Source organism: Lissotriton vulgaris, chromosome 1_2 (genome assembly GCF_964263255.1).
Source record: "Lissotriton vulgaris chromosome 1_2, aLisVul1.2, whole genome shotgun sequence".
NCBI classification, from domain to species: Eukaryota; Metazoa; Chordata; class Amphibia; order Caudata; family Salamandridae; genus Lissotriton; species Lissotriton vulgaris.
The window spans coordinates 300,881,116-300,898,943 of NC_141686.1; the positions used below are offsets into that span (position 1 = coordinate 300,881,116).

The 17,828-nt window shown below is 47.1% G+C and overlaps 1 protein-coding gene across 1 annotated transcript in view; it reads left to right on the forward strand.

Moving 5' to 3' along the window:
* The window catches only part of LOC147736554 (N-acyl-aromatic-L-amino acid amidohydrolase (carboxylate-forming)-like), a 57,856-nt gene that overhangs the window by 13,804 nt on the left and 26,224 nt on the right, over positions 1–17,828 (forward strand). Inside the window, exons 2-4 of the mRNA XM_086953301.1 lie at positions 1,908–2,103; positions 13,404–13,497; positions 14,005–14,112. Coding sequence (XP_086809427.1) covers positions 1,908–2,103; positions 13,404–13,497; positions 14,005–14,112 — 398 coding nt within the window. The remainder of the gene's footprint in view (positions 1–1,907; positions 2,104–13,403; positions 13,498–14,004; positions 14,113–17,828) is intronic.

Below are 17,828 nucleotides of genomic sequence, written 5' to 3' on the forward strand. Positions count from 1 at the left end.
CTTCTTATTGGAACTATGCGCTCATTAATACTGAGATTCAGATCAGGACATTGGGGTGGACAAACCTTTGCTCAGATTGCAAGGATGTTTCTTGCATCTTTCAAATGAATTTGGTTTGTTCCTCAATCTTTATGTTTCTAAAAAAATGTTGATGCAATTATTATGTGTCTTTGAATTAATTAGGATTGTTTGGTAATCATCTATTTGCACACAATTAAAAATGATAGCATTGTGTGCTGTACTGTATTGTGTTTTTGTAGAATTAATGTCCTACTAACGACAGATGGAACTCAGTCACTGGAGAAAATCATGATCATGACTTTGTGGTCCACTGTGTCTTGCTATAAGATAAATGCCCCATGTACGTTTACTTTTACTCACTGCATGCTTTATGTCAGTCTGAAGTTCAGTCCTATCAGGAAGCAAAAAGATGGAGCTTCCACCGTGTCTTAATGTAATCCTGAAGGCAGATTTTTGTTGCCATCTAATCTGAAAACATTTACCTCCAGTGCCCTATCTGATCCCTTCAGGATAAAACCAGTGGTTGTGTCTACAGTCAGTGAACATACAACGCTTGTGTTATAGTAGCTAACTCACAAGAGCCAGGGACAAAGAACCACTGGTGGTACAGAGATGCACATAGAATAGACACTGTGTGGAAGATATCACCGAGTGAGAGAGGTCTGTTGATTTAACAGGTCGCTAATATTTCCCGCTCCACGTCATTGTTGGGACCAGTCACATGTGTATGTAGTTGGTATATCCACCTTTGCTGTTTCTGGTGAAGTGTTGTTTGCATGTTAGTTTGAATTGCCAGTTAGGAACTCCTTCAAGTCAGTGACTTCTCTCCATGTCAATTTCACAATTATTCCAGCAGACTGTGATCTTAAAGGAGATACAGCTAAGATTATCTACTCCCTTGTAACAATTCTAACATATAGATTGTACATCAGATAATGCCAGTTACTTGGTCTTATGCCATTTCAGAAATTCAGATTTGAGTCTGACTGCGCACAACACAAATGCTGGGACACAAGAACACAAAAGAAGGATACAAACTGTGAGTCTCACAAATAAACTAGCACCTGTTTGGACATGTTGGCCACTGACTGAAGGGTTCACACAGGGACATCATCATTGTCATCATCATAAAACACTTGTATAGCGCACTATCCAGGATAACTTAGCTCCCCGCCCAGATGGATCAGCCCAGAAGACACGCCTTGAACCCCCCCACCCCCAGCGCCTTGAGACAATCATGGGTGAGTAGCCACACTCTAAAAACTCCAGATTGATTGTACAAGTCAGGAGAAAGGCACTCATGAACAACATTTTGACTTTTCCTGAGTTCTTAAAATGGCCTGAGAGCGGGTTCCATTTTTCGGGTACAATTGCTAAGGAGGGTCTGGCTGGGAACCTGTTGTGTATTACTATGTCTGTAAGTCACAAAAGTGTATCTGCATGCCTGCAACCCATGAAACATGTCAGCTGATATTTTGTCCATAAGGTCTAGGGGGAGAGTCAATTTACCACCAGTGCTTTATATCTATTAGAGCTAACCAATCATAGATTCGCTTTAAAATGGTGGGAGTTCCCATAAACTGAACAGGTGTGCAAGTGATGATAAAAATTCAATATTTTTCTGATGAGAGGGAGGATCTCTCTGGTTTTGTAAAACTGGAGGATGTCTTCTGACATTGTGGTAACTCGGTATCTCATCAATAAGTTCTCTGTCCGTGATAAAAGTGGACCAGGAAACGCTGAACAATTGCCCTGTGGGTTGGACTACCAAAGACACTTTGCAACCATGTTCAAACAATCTTCAAATTCGCTTCTATATCTGTGTTAGGCTAATGAATGTCTTTTATTTCTCTGTTCCCCCTGTCACCTGCTCGCCCCCGTTCCAGCGCCCCAGACACAGAGGACACCCCGTATGAGGAAAAAAGAGCCAAGGAGCTTAACTTAGTCTTCGGTCCGAAGGGTTCACCCAATGCCTACGACCTGCTGCTGGACATGCACTCAACCCCCTCTAGCATGGGGGTCACCGTCATCCTGGATAATCCTGAGAACTACCTGGGCATGCACCTGGCGCACTACGTGCAGGTGAGTGTCACCACGCTGACATCTTCATGTTTAAGGTATCTGATCCTTTACCAGTTTCAAGTTGAGTACCAGTAAATTGGCCAATCACATTATCTACTATTTGCTGTACATAGAAGTGGAAAAAACAGAGTATCTCTTTTTACTTATTTTAATGCATCTTTGACCGTTACTGAATTGCGACTTCTAAAGGACCGACGTAGCTTCAGGAAGAAACTTAAAACCTGTCTCTTTCCATGATTTCCCTTCACACCGACCCGCTACCCTCTCTGCAGCGCTGGAAAGTCCTTGGGCAGCTATGCGCTTTACAAATCGCATAAATAAATGAATAGGTCCTTATCTGCAAATAAACTAGTAGTAGGGGCTGGCGTATCATCCATCAATCCTTGGTTTGCCACAGTCTCTTACTCAGGAAGTCCTGTGAATTTAGAGTGACCCCTTCACTCCAGGGCATATCTTTCCCTTCCTAGAGTCCTGAAATTTTCACCTATAAATCATTGACTTCAGGTGTGCCAGTCTAATTAGATTCATGGAGAGAAATACAAGGCTGAAATACCCAAAGTATATTACTTAATCCCTTGATGGTGGAGAACTGGAAGCAGTGTCTGTAATGACCGGGAGAGAGGCCGTCATCCTATGTGGATATCAGGGTACCTCTCCAACCTTGGAAAAACATTGCATTGAGACATACGTCTGGAGACTTCCTTGGGGTCCAGCACAAAGCCCACCTCGCCTCCCTCACAACAAAGACCTGGGTCCCACTCTGTCTCATATCATAGGATCCAGTTTCGGCAGCGATGTCCAGTGTAGGTCCAGGACGGTGCTGACTTTGATCTTCATGCAGCTGAAAAGGACAAGATCATTTTGTACTTTCACCCGCCTTTTTTGACTTCCTTCCTGACTCTTTTTGTTCTGGGAAGAATCATGTGTGCTGCAGATAGAAGGAAGGCTTGACTCATTCTGAGTTTATGTGCATCTGGGGGTTTCTCAACCCCTGCCTATGTTTCACCAGGGAAAGAATGTGGTGTAACAACCAGAGCTGCTGATTTTGGAAATGGGGAACTGGGTTTGAGTCTCAGTGTTGGCTCAACAGCCTGTTATTCTGGACAAGTCACTAAAATTCCCTGTGTCTGCAACACATGAATGTGTCTTTGTGTAATATAACTAGTGCTCATGTAAAGCGCTCCAATACCTTGCGTAATGAGCAAGCATGCCAACCCTCTCAAGTCAGGTGGGGGGATTACCAATTTCAAGGCTAGTCTCCCGCCTCCCGATTCATGTATGCAGAAACCTGATCAGAGATTTTCAAAACTGTCACAAATAAAGTGTTCATGCCAGTTATTCCTCCCTCACCCGCCAATAATTACCTCTGACGTCAAAGGTTAACTCTTCGTCGTTAATTCTTTTTTTTTTAACTCTTTTTTATTAACAGTGTTCATTCTAGTTGACATGTCAATCCATTGGTCACATTGCATCAGACAAAAAGGCAGTGGACAGCGTAAAGAATAGTCACAATTATCCACATAAACTGGGCATTCAAAGTGAACCCCATTATCCCAGGCCTCCCCCATTCCCCTGTATCTTTTCCAAGGCCCCCAGATCATCTTCCATTTTTTGGGGCACCCCCTGCTTTTGTAGATGGTCTCCTCTGTCCTCTGACACCAATCCAGGTCCCACTCCCATTGGTCCCACTGTGGAGGAGCCGTCGCCCCCCAGGCCCTGGCAATATTCCTTTTTGCCACTCCCGCCGCCATGGCCACCAAGAGTTCCCCATATCGGGTCCAATCAGTGGGTCCCTTTATCATTAAAAGTAACCATTTGGGCTCCCTCAGGACGGGAGAGCCCACCACCTCCGCCATTATATCTGTGATCTTGGTCCAAAAGGGGACAATCTCCCGGCACTCCCATAGTATGTGGTAGAAGGACCCTTCCCCCTCACACCCCTGTGCGCACAAAGTAGACTGGCACCCACCCCAGGTGTACAGTAGAGTAGGGGGTACCAGACCCGGTGTAGAATTTTGAGCTGCACCAGCCGAAACCGGACCCGGAACGCGATTTCCCGTGGACTCTGCAGGGCGTCCTGCCAGTCGTCATCCTCCGAGGGGCCCAAGTCCCGCTCCCAAGTCGCCCTCAGTGACACTAAAGGATTGGGCATGTTGTTTATTAACTTGCGATAGATCGTGGATGTGGGATTGTCGAGGATGGGATCAAGAAGTAATCGATCCTCCATGGGGGAACATTCCGTGATCGAGGCTCCCTCTCGGATACCTGAACGCAAAGCATGAATGAGGCGTAAGTAATGAAAGCGCTGCGAGTCCCGTAGATCATATTCCTGCTGCAGGTATTCAAATGAACGGGGGCATCCCCTTTCCACACATCCCCCAAGTAGTCAATACCAATGAGTTGCCAACCCCTAAAGTCCTCCAATCGAGCTACCTTACTCAGCTGCTCCCCAATCCACAAGGGGGTCCTACTCGGCAAGGGTCCCATCCACCCCAGGATTCTATTTGCCTCCCTCCAGCAGTGGACTACCACTCCAGTATGTGAGGGCCAATCTGCACGTGTCCTCTTGGAGTATAACAAAGACTCACAATTCCCGCCCAGCATCACAAACCGATCTACTCTATAGGCCGGTTCCAACCTGTCTGCATACACCCAGTCATTAACCACCTGCAGCTGGGACGCCCAGTAATATAATTGCACGTCCGGCAGGGCAAGACCACCACCGTACACCCCCCTTGTTACTTTGCGCAACGCAATCGAGAGGTGCCCCCATCCCAGAGAATCGTCCGCACCACCTGGGATCTTCGCTTGAAGAACCCCGGCGGGATCGGATACAGCGTGATCTGCACGATATATAAGAGGTGGGGCAACGCCAACATTTTAAACATCGCGGCAGGACCCATCAGGGACAGAGGCAGCGTGCGCCAGTGACTTACATCAGTGAGGAGGCCCGTCAACTGGGGTTCAAGGTTCTTAGTAAGAAACTCTGTTTTGTCTCTGGTGATGAACAACCCCAGGTATCTGAAGCCATCTCTCGCTACCACCGCAGGGCACCTGGACGGTATCAGCGGAGGAGGGTCCGAGAGGGGAAAGATAACCGATTTTGCCCAATTGATTCTATAGCCCGAATAGCTCCCAAAGCGCTCGAAGAGGTGGAGTGCATGCACCATCGACTGGTAGTGCCTAGCCATATTTAGCACAATGTCCTCAGCGTAAAGGCTGATGCTCTCCTCCCAGTCACTGGTAAGTGCTAGGCCCCAGAACGAGCAGTCCCTTCTGACCCAACGAGCCAACGGTTCCAGCGCCAAGGCAAACAAGAGAGGGGACAGGAGGAATCCCTGCCTCGTGCCCCGCCGGAGCTGGAAGGCTCTGGATACATTCCATTAACCCGTACACGCGCCAGTGGCTGTTCATACAAGAGGCGCACTCAACTGCAGAAACTCGGACCGAAGTCCAATCTTCGCAGAACCATGAAGAGGTATGGCCACTCAATACTGTCAAATGCCTTGGATGCGTCGAGTGTCATCAATACCGTCTGCATGTCCCCCACGCCCTCCTTCATATACAGTACGCCATACAAACGTCGCAAATTATGTCTAGTACTTTTTCACGGCATGAACCCTCACTGATCAACATGAATCAGATCTGGCAGTAGCGGGAGCAACCTGTCAGCCAGGACCTTTGCTAACACCTTCGCCTCTGCATTTATAAGTGGGATCGGCCGATAGGAAGAGCAACAATCAACCAGTTTGCCATCCTTGTGGATACCCACGATCATCGTCTCTCTCTGATTGGGCGGTAGCGTCCCTACCTGGCGCGCCTCTAGGTACATCTGCAAAAGGGGCCCTGTGACAATGGTCGACTGTCTCTTGAAGATCTCAATCAGGAGCCCATTGGGGCCCTGCGCCTTCCCGGACTGCAGGGAGTTGAGCGCTGCCCCTATCTCCTCACCAGACAAAGCTGTCTCCAGGGCATCACTCTGAGACTTAGACAGAGTGTTAAGCGCAAAGTCACGCAAAAATTCCTCTCAGTCCTGCTCCGTCCTGGTACATACCGGGGTATAAACCTCTTCAAAGTGCGTTGCAAACGCCTCCACAATGTCTCTACTAGTGGTCACGGGTGAACCAGACTTATCCCGCACCACCGCCACCCAGGGGCGCTCTCTATTTCTGCGTTCCAACTAAGCTAGGAGCTTTAGGGCTTTGTCTCCAACATCATAAATTCGGTGTTGCCTGGCCAGGGCAAAGGCCCTGGCCTCGCCCTCTGCTAGGGCCCTAAGCTCTTTCTGCTTAAGTGCCAGAGCATGACGATTGTCTGGCGAAGACACAGCACCCTCCCGCTGTTCTAGCTTGGTGATCTCATCTTCTAGTCCCCTAATCTGTAAGGATTCCTCCTTCTTTTTTGCTCCAATCAGGGCCTGAGCTTGCCCCCTCAAGACGGTCTTGTACGCCTCCCAAAGTACAATATGTGATGCTACTGACCCCTGGTTTTCCTCAAAGTAGAGCTGGGAGCCCTCCCTAAGTTTGTCACTTATCTTATCATCTTGCAGATGCCACGGGTCTATCTGAGGGAACACCGCCCTGTTAACGACTGGCCCCCTCAAATTCGCAACCACCGGGGAATGGTCAGAGAGACCCCTCGCCATGATTTGAGGGTCCAAAAAGTATCCCAATTGATCAGTATCTGTCAGAAGGGGATCCAGTCTACAAAAGGACCCGTGTCTGGCTGAGTAGAACGTGTATTGTCTCGAGGGGGGATAATGTGCCCGACACAAGTTGCTGAGGCCAGAAGACTCCAGGAATCCCTGCAATACCCGCTGCCCCCGGTATCCATGCCTCCCACCCGATCTATTGCAGCGGCCAGTACCGCGTTCATGTCCCCACCCACTAGGAGTGTCCCCAGAGGAAGATCAGTCAAAAAGGAGCTCAATCGTGTGTAAGTCATTGAGTGTAGGCCCGGTGGAACATAACAGGAGCAAAAAACAACCGTCCGTCCCACCCACCCGCTCGCTACCGCCACCATTCAACCCAAGTAATATGTCCACGTCCCAGTGAGCACAATAGGAAAGGTCTTACGCATTAGAAAGCCCACTCCCCTGGAGCCAGACATGAAGTCCGAATGAGCAGCCATTTTGTACCCAAAGCAGTCCAATGCCTGGCATCTGTTACCCCGCAAGTGTGTCTCCTGCAGGAGAACCACATCTGGAGAATGTCACTTTAGATGCTGCAGCACTGAAGTCCTTTTAATCTTGTTGTCCAGGCCATTGACATTCCACTTCCAAATCTTAACCTGTGTCTGGGAGCCCATCCTGCATTCGTGTCCAGCCAGCTCTACGACTGAAACCTGCTATCCTGTGGTGAACCACCCGCCATCTCTCCCTCCAAAGGACTGACCAAGTAATGAGCATAACAAATTTGTCCATAAGAAACAAACCTCCAGGGAACAGCATCATATATTTCACCCTGTTATCTCGAAGCGCCCTCTTTATACCATCAAAGGAGCACCGCTGGTGCTGTACCAAGAGTGTAAAGTCCGGAAAAAAACAGATGATGACATTGTCCCGGTGGAGATCCCCATGAACTCGTGCCACCTGCAAGATGGCGTCCCTATCCCTATACTTAAGGATGTGGGCAATGATCGTGCGTGGGGTGCTCCTGGCTTTGGCTTACCACCCAAGACTCTGTGCGCCCGCTCAACAGAAAAGAAGTTCGAGAGGTGCTTCGGCTTCAAGTGACTCAAAATTAGGTCTTCCACAAAGAAGTCAGTCGAGGGCCCTTCCATTCCCTCCGGTACTCCCACTATGCGAATGTTATTTCGCCTAGTACGGCCTTCCTGGTCCTCCAGGCTGGCTATTGCCTTGTCACAACCAGATACAGCTCATTTACAGAGTTTAAGGTTTCAAATGCACGCATGCTTAATTAATTGCAGATCCCTGACAAACCATGCAGGCGAAATTTGGCTTAATCTTGAAATTAACACTTGGGATGCCATGTTCTTAACCGAAACCTGGTTAAAAGAAAGTTCTAATCCTGACATAGGTCTGGCTATCCCTGACGGATATAGGATAGTAACAGCGAATCGTGCTGGAAACAGGCGGGGGAGGGCTAGCAGTGATTCTCAGAAAGGATTGGGACATTTCATCAAAAAAAATTCCAGGGTCCATAGAGGCAATGTCCTTCTGTATCAGATTCTCTCCCACTTCCTCTTATGCGAGCCTGTTGGTTTATAGACCCCCTGATTCCCTACCCTCTCACTGGCCAGAGCTGTTTGATACAATTGCAGACCTTTCCCTAAAATATTCTAATTTCTTAGTTCCTGGGGACTTTAATGTCCATATGGATAAGGATAATTGCCCCTTGGACTCTTACTGGACTTAATCTTGTACAAAGGTTAACCGCATCCACTCACAGGCCATACGTTGGATTTAATTTTCTCCAACGACCACACCACGAAAGTGCTTGCTCCGTTACCAATGACCTGGACGGATCATTATTTAGTCCACTTCATTCTTACGAGTGTGATTAGCCCCAAACAGGCTAGCCGCGAGTCAGAAAAGAGATGAAACTGGAGAAAGGTTATACCAGAGTCCATGGGTTCAGAATTACATGATACGGCCCCATTTCTGTCAGGAGATCCTAATCAAGATGTGGATGTCTTTGATGATTGGATTACCTCAGCCCTCGATAAAGTAGCCCCCATTATAACCTTGAAATCGGCTAGGAAAAAAACATCAGCTCCATGGTTTTCGTTAGAACTTCGCCAGGAAAAGAGTTTATGCAAGCGACATTGAGCGTCTATGGCGGGAAGAATATGACCTGGAGGCCAACAACACATGTAGAACTGCATTAAGAAGATTCCACACTCTAAAACGTAACACCCTGAAGGTTTTTTTTGCACATCAAATAAAAACCTCAGACAACTCCTCAAGAGAAGTTTTTAAGATCGTGCAGGTATTTCTGAAGCCACAAGTGTTAAAGAGCACGATTGCTCCATCAGCTAGTATACGTGAAGATCTACCTATTTTTTTCCAGGATAAACTTCAAAAAATGTATTTATCTTTTCCTCAGATGGTCCCTGCAAACATCCCAGTTAAACTTCTTTCTACAAGTCAGCAAGTGGAAAAATGGTCGGAATTTCGGCCTTTTATCTTTGAAGCTTCAATGTTGGAACTTCATAAACTCAAGTCAGGCTCACCGGCTGATCCACCTAGTTTTTATAAACTTCTTGCTACCTGGTTTAACCCCTTCCTTAATTTTAGCTGGAATTCCTCTTTGGAAAAAGGAATGTATCCAATAAGGCGGAAAACAGCTTTTGTACAACCAATCTTGAAGAAAGAAGATGCAGGCCCAGCAGTTTTAAAGAACTTTAGACCTTTTTCACTCCTATCGGCACCGGCTAAGATACTCGAGAAAGAAGTTCAAAAACAACTGGCCAAATTCTTAGAGTCTCACAACCTTCTGGATGACTCTCAGTTGGGCTTTAGGTCAGGCTACAACACTGAGACGGCCCTGCTGGAAGTGGCAGAAACTAAAAGAGAAACAGTAGATCAGGGTAGCTGTGCACTGTTGGTGTTGCTAGACTTGTCCGCAGCATTCGACACGGTGGCATACCATATCCTCCTAGAAAGACTGGCGCACTTGGGAGTGGGGGGGGACAACCTTGCGCTGGTTCCTTTCCTTTTTGGAGGGAGGATCCCAAAAAGTATTTCTATGACCTCATGTCTCTTCGTCCAACCCCTTAGTTTGTGGAGTCCCACAGGGCTCAGCGTTGAGCCCGACTCTTTTTAATGTTTATATGGCTCCGCTAGCCCCAATCATTGAACAACTTGGGGTGAAGGTCATCTCACATGCTGATGACACCCAGCTGGTGTTCTCTTTTAGGGAACACTCAGAGGTGGCCTTCACAAATTTTAAGAGGTGTCTGCTGGCGGTGGCGACTTGGATGACGGACAGCTGCATGAAGCTAAATGCAGATAAAACAGAGGTCCGGTCGCATCGGCCAGGAATCTCGGGTTTAGGTTTGATTCCGACCTAACTGGCAAATCTCAAATAAGCCAGGTTTCTTCCACATTTTTCTGGAAGTTAAAGGCCTTGAGAAAATTCTTACATCTTCTTCCGATGGAAAGCAGAAAATCAATGGTCCACGCATTAGTCATTTCGCAGCTAGACTATGTAAAAAGCTGGTGCATGTGCCTGCCAGACTATCTAATCAGAAAACTGCAGACCATACAAAACGTGGCTGCAAGACTACTTAGGAATGTGCCACTCTGTCACCATATATCACCACATCTTAGAAGCCTACATTGGCTGCCGGTTAAAAGGCGAATTGAGTTTAAGGCGCTGACTGTGGCATACCGAGAAATCAGAGGCTTTGGTCCACAGTACCTCAAGCCAAGACTTCGGTTATACCATCAAACGAGGGTCCTGCGATCTAACCACCAGGAGCTGTTGGTTACTCCACGCTTCAGGAAAGCTAGGATTGGTGGACGGGCTTTTACTGTCAGAACAGCTTTGCTCTGGAACTCTATGCCAGAACACCTCCGAAGGCAAAATCTGAACGTCTGTTCAGGAAGGCACTGAAAACATGGCTATTTGACCTGCCTTAACAAACGATCTACTTCATTTGGTCAGGCTGCTGCCACCGCTGTTAGCGCCGGGACACCGCCGTTGGAGGTAGCCGTGTGCTCTATAAGCTGCACTAATAATTCACGTCGGCCTGGTTCTTGGTGAGCACGGCCACCTGTTCCTCCTATCACTCCGTTTTCGCCTGTAGCCCGCCTATGCTGGTTTCCGCCGCTGCAACTTTTTGAGACATTTTGCGGAAGTCCGCCCGCAGGAGGTTCACCTCATCTGTCACTGAATCGAGTTTCGGCTCCATGGTGCCCCGAAAGCCATTAATGGCCCTCATTTTGTCCTTCAGAGAGGTGTCCGGGCCCCCTTCATCCTGGTCTCTGTCATGGCCGCCACTTGCCGCATCCCGATCTCGGGTCATCGCCACTGTATACTTCTCTATCTGATTGGATTGGCCTGGTACTCTATTCCGACTCATTCTGGGCCCGGCTAGCCGGAGGCACCAGGACCCCAACCGGCCAGGAAGCCCCTCCTGAAGCAGCAGACTCTAACTCTGTGACCACCCGCACTAGGTGGAATGCGCGAGCCTTCAATTCACTGGCCCCTTGCCCCCGCGGGATCGCTGCAGGCGGCACTCCAGCCCAAAAAGCTTTCCTGCTTCACAGTGGCACCTCAACCAGGCCGGGCAAAGCCGTGCCTGATGCTCAAGCGGGGGTCGTCGATAGGGTACAGGCCCCAGGCTCCAAGGCACCACCACTGCGTCCAAAGGGCCGTGGTCTGGCTGAAAAGGTCCCAGTCTAAGCACCAGCGCGGGCCCCTCCCGCTGCTAGGCGTCCACTCAGTCCCGGCATCCAGCAGACACTCCGACACTCACGCCTACTAGTTCGACGCTGTGAAGGTGGTCCCCAGCGCGGCCACCGCCTTTCACCGCAGCACTCCTTATTGTAGTAGTGCAACACCCCCGCTCTCACCAGGGCAACAATGTCAGGGGTTACAGCACTGGCGGCAGACCTCTTGTACTGCTGAAACACCTCCGCTCCACTCACGTAGGCTGCCTCCACACTCCTGTTGCAGCGCCGCCGGGAGCTTTCCGAGCCCCATCCCCACGGCAGTCGTCACTCGCTGCCAAGCTCCCCTCTGTGATGTCCCAGGGACTATGCCCCCACAGAAGCAGCAGCACCGGGGTCCCCTTCCTCTGAAGATGGGTCACCCGTCCACGAGGCCGGACATATCACTCGATCCCCGGAGAGCCGCCGCTCAGCACAGCCGGGCAGCTGCCATCTTGGGGTGATCTCGGCCGATCGCCGTCAGTCCGCTAAGGTCGTCCTGGGACACCTGAGGCCTCTGCAAAGCACTGTCGCTGACCGCCTGACCGCTCCCACAACCTCAGGCGTCCACTGCGGTCTCACAGGTGCACAGATAGTAACGGATGTCAGGGGAAGATTTAGGTCGCTAGCGCAACTCCAGGACTATGCCGCCATCTTTCTCGGCTGCTAGCCACGCCCCGTTTGTCATTAATTCTTGAAGGTGAGATCAAAGCATGTGACAGGCCTCAAAACTGAGTTTTTGTTTGTGCTTTGTTATTAAACTGCCAAAAATCAAATGCTGACTGTCTGTCACCATACATACCAATACTCTCAATTCAGCCAGAATGCTTCTACTTCAATAAAAGTCAGTGGGGAAAACACTTTCTCTCAACTTTGTTTTTTAAAAGCTTGCCTGCTCTAAATGTTAAAAGAAATGCAAAAAGAACAATTGATGGACAGAATGCAGAACAATGTCATACATTCACCCCAGTTCAGAGATATGGGCCTAAATCCATCGTTTTTTTGCTCACCGTGCCATTCCAGTTTGGACCCAGCCATATGCAAATCAGTCTTCACCATGTGCCTCGTGGGAACAGTCCAACCTGAACTGCCAAGCCAGGTCATCCCTGGACTGCTCGAAAATGTTGGCATGTATGAATAAGCCTTGCCTAGTGTAATATTTCAATGCCTGGAAGTGGAGCTAGTTGGCACAGTTCACATGGAAAAGTAAGAAAGTAGGCAACTCTTGTAAGACACAATTAGTCATGCAGTTTGAACTTACTACTTTTGGCATTCACAGAATGAACTTACTACTTTTGGTATTCACAGAAGTTAGGATGTTGTCTTAAGTCTGTCTTAAGACAAACTTAAGACAGACTTAAAATAGACTTAAGACAAAATCCTAACTTCTGTGAATGCCAAAAGTAGTAAGTGCATTCTGTGAATGCCAAAAGTAGTAAGTGCATTCTGTGAATGCCAAAAGTAGTAAGTGCATTCTGTGAATACCAAAAGTAGTAAGTGCATTCTGTGAATACCAAAATAGTAGTAAGTTTAGGATTGAGTCTTAAGTTCATTCTGTGAATCTGGCCCCCGGAGTTGTTTGGGGTGAACAAAGCAAACACAAAGAGATGATGGACGGAGCACTGAAACTTTTTCTGATACTCACCCCCAGTCACAGATCTGGGTTGAATCCATCATCATTCTTTAGTGGGGGCCCAACACATTCTGTTAGGAGGTATCCAGTCTGAGATGAAGGACAGACAATGATACACATGAGGAGACATGTACTCAATGAGTGACACGTACAGCGTAAGTAGATCTCGCTAAGTCCATACCTGTGTCTGATAACACCCTGACGTAAGACAGTACAGTGTGACCTCATTTGCAGTGTGTCCCTCACACTCCTTTCTTCTTACCCTCACAGAATCACATTCCATTTCTGAAGACTTACATCTACCTGCACATGGCGCCCAAGAACACTTCCGGGAGAATCACGTCCATTGTCCGCTGTGGGATATGTACGTTATTATTGCAACAAATTCATTTTTTATGTTTTTACCTAGATAGAAATCTACAAGTTGTGACAGGACAAGCACATACATTAACCTGTTCTAGGGTAATAAAAGGAAGTTACAATATATTTCTTCTAAGAGAATGTTAAGATGTACAGATCTCAGTTGTGCATGAGATTCCCCTCCTCTCTAAGCACCTCTAAGAAGACCAAGACCAGCTATGGCCTTCTTTTCCCTCTACTGGGTAATTAAGAGTTAAAGCGGTGTCCTATACTGCCATCCACTGGTTAGAAGGGAGAAATACAGGTATGTACTTCTCTGCAATCTTCCTTCTGCCCTGCCCTCTGTTGGAAAGAAATTAGAACTGCAGCTATGTCCTGCTTTGTCATGCCAGATGAAGAAAGTGAAATCCTAGGCACTTGGGTAGGTTCAGGGGCTATAGATGTGAACTGATTCCCCCGCTCACTTTTCCACCTCTTATCCCTAATGACAGCCCTTATCTTCCCTCTACAGCACTAGAGATAGGACCCGTAAATGTGGAGACACTAACAGCCATCGCCTTTAAGAACATGGGGAATCTGGTGAAGTGCTGCCTGGACTTCACCGACAAGGTCAACCAAGGTAAGGAGGTAAAGGTCGCTTTTGGCCTGTCATTCGCCAGGCCCTGTGGGATCTGGAACTTCATGGCTATAACAAGACCAATATAGAATTTGATTGCAGAACTGTAATTTTTTGTTTCGTTTTTTTAAACATATTTTATTGACATTTTGTTGACAACGTGCAAAACGCAATACAGGCCATTGTCTTAATTCTGCAAATCAATTCCAAAACTGTTATGTTGCTCCACTGTAAAACTGCTCAATAATCGTACCAGTATTCCAGTTCAACAGTAGGGGCCCGATTCACAGAATGAACTTAAGACACAATCCTAAATTTACTACTATTTTGGTATTCACAGAATGAACTTACTACTTTTGGTATTCACAGAAGTTAGGATTTTGTCCTAAGTTTGTCTTAAGAGAGACTTAAGACAGACTTAAGACAGACTTAAGGCAAAATCCTAACTTCTGTGAATACCAAAAGTAGTAAGTGCATTCTGTGAATACCAAAATAGTAGTAAGTTTAGGATTGAATCTTAAGTTCATTCTGTGAATCGGCCCCTGGGACTCTATCTATTCGTGCCCTTCACTCCGCACTCTAGATATGACTAACCTGCTTACTAATCTTCTTCCAACCTCATCTAACACCCCCCCCCCTGCCCCCGCCACTGGTGTGTAATACATGAAGTTCATACTAAATACTCACCCCATGATCCAGCTGCAATGCAAGCGCACCGATGACATCCATCTACATAGTCGCCCAAGATATCAACGCTCCCCATTCATTCTTCATCCGTAAACTGATCAGTCAGCGATTGTACCATCATCTCCCAAGCCGTTGCTGTCTCCAAACCTTTCTCATTGTTCGAGCTTGGTGCCTGTTGGAATTTAATAACACTCACTACTGGCCCATTTCCTTAGCTCTGCCTTCCATCTCTTACTGTTGAGACCCTCCTTCGACTTCCAGTGCATTGTTATATCGCAAAACTGTAATATATACCTTATCGATTTGGTAGTTGGAAGGGACGCCCAATACAAGCCCCTTTCAAACACAAAATCACAAATGGAAATTACAATTAGGTCGCAAGTTACTGAATCACATTTTGCTTTTTGTAAAAGCATTTTAAACAGTCGCAAAAGGGAAGATTTCGAATTGCACTGCTTGCAATTACAAAAAAACTTTGTATATCTGGCCCTAAGTTGGTTCTCTGCATCCAATTCAATGTGTGGCCTCTTTCTGCAGGGTTGCTAACAGTCCAACCAAGGGACCATATTGGTTTGTGAAATGTGTGTTTTATCTTGTGTACACATTACATTGGGGAGTGGCATATTCATCAAGCAGTAGCAATTATCTCACGACTGAAAACAAAATGGCGCATAGTAATTTTGGCTCAAACCATAATACGTCATCCACTTTGATGGCTGGTTTATTATCAAAGGTAAATACGCGTCAGTGTGCATGCCAACAGCACCATTGGCGGTGTTGCCAAGCCTGTTAGTAAGTGGCATTGTCAGACATTTGATTGGGGAGGGCCACAGGTGATTATTCAAGAGCGCTTTCAAAACCCGCCTGGCCCAGAGGTGAGGTGACGTCAGCAGTGCTCCTGCCGCACAGTGCGCCTTTAAAGGGACAGGCTCTCTTCAGCCACAGGGACAGAAACAGGCTCTAACTCTAACAGGTCAACCAATAGAGGTGGGGCTAACACTTCAACCAATGGGGCGGGGATATCCTTACCGCCAATACAGAAAAATCAAGTGTTACATTGTGCATTTTATATCAATGGGTGGAACCCAATGCGATTACAAGAAACATGTTTTAGTGGATTTGGCAATTTTTACAGGCTGCTGACACAATCCCTTTAGGGAATTGAATGATGTGACAGCCTAAAAATCAGCCCCTACAGACTTCACAAAAAAACAATGAGTTTTTAACATAGTTATTTCAATAAAACAGCTCTTTTTGCCAATTCTCCTGAAAATTAATTCTGTTCAAAGACAACGAGCTCATGAATTATTTTGATTTCCATCTCTAGAAAAGGTCTTCTGCTGTCAGGGCGTTGCACTATATCTTGTTTGAGGCCGCACATCTTCACATGTCCAGCGGCATAAGAAACTTGAAGGGGTCCCCCTGAAACGTATAGGGGGGCTCAGGGTTGGATTGGGATTAAAAATCGGCCCGGGCACGCATAAAAATCGGCCCACATTTGCTAATGCCTTCCCTCAAATCACTGCTTTCAGAGTACTTTTACATAAAAAAACAAGCATTTACAATGCAATGGTTTTGCCTTTGTTAAAGTTAGAGCTATTGGCATTGCTCTTGACATTATTTTAATTTATGTTTTTTTAAACATAAATAAAAGGCATTGTCATTTACAATGCCACTAGCTTTATCTCGCAAATGACACACACAAACACCCACAGAGAGCCCCCCCCAAACACACACAGAGCCCCCCCCACACACACGCACCCACACAGAGCCCCCACACACACAGCCAAACATCGCATTATATTACACTATATTTTCCTTTTGGATCCGAAATAAAACTAAAACAAGAAACTAAAACGACACGTGTGAATGCTCAGGAAAGCACTAAATCCTCAAACTGCTTTGACATTCTCCTGGCACGTGAACCCACCGAGCTCATACGTGGACGCCCACAGGAGAAACTCACTTACACAAGAGCTTCCCTGAGTGGAATTCAAACAAGTATTTCTTTCACCTGAGGTTTAAACAGAGGGTTGTAGCCAGTGTGCCCAATCAGCACTCATGACTCCATCTCGCCTTTTAGACATAATCTCAACCTGTTCTGAAGTTAACTTAACCAATTGTCGCTTGTTCCAGTAATCCTCAGATCCCAACGGCTTACTGGCTTCAGTCACAGGAAACAAATTAACTGCACACAAAGCGCACGTGGAGAACATTTCAAAGTAAACACTGCACTATGCCAACATGACAAGCATAGATTCAAAGATAAATATAGCGCTCTACAATAATACCATGAGGGCATGCAAAGGATAAGGCCATGAACACAAACAGCGCTTTGGGGCCCAGCAGACCAGGTTGATCTGAGAGAACAGTTCCCAACTCTTTCAGGGCAGATCTCAGAAACCTGCGCCTTTCTCGGTGTGTAACCCCTGCATGGGACAAAGCTGCTTCCTTGCACTCCCTGATGTCGCTGACTCGCTTGTTGTAGCCTTTGAGGTTTGCAAACAGATCTTCTGCTGCTTTGTGTATGTGAAACACTTCATCTCTGAAGAGGGAGAGGCAGGAAGTACTTTGAAGTGCAAGCTTCCAGAGATTCAAAGCGGTGGGCTCACCGTTCAGGGCTCCATGGCACAGAATAAAGCCCAAAATAATCAATTTCTCCATGGTGTCCAGGGAGAGGTACTCGCAGGGCATGGAGTCGGACAGGGCATGGTTGAACATGGTACTGGGGGCGCTGATCAGACTGAGCAGCTGGGCGTTCCTCCACTGTTCTGCACCTTCAAATGCTCCCTCAATGGGAACAGAAAAGGGAAAAGGGACACTTTCCCCCCAAGTCTTCACAAATCTTAAAATCGTGATAAAAATAATAATCATTTCTTCAACGGGCTCCGGAGTATGAAGCGAAAATTCACGAATATGAAATGCCGCAGTCTCCGCCACATTGATGTTTTCATAAACTAATAACAAAATGCTCGTTTAACAGCCCTTCAGTACATCACGTTTTATGAATAATTTCTGCTGAAAGCGAACCA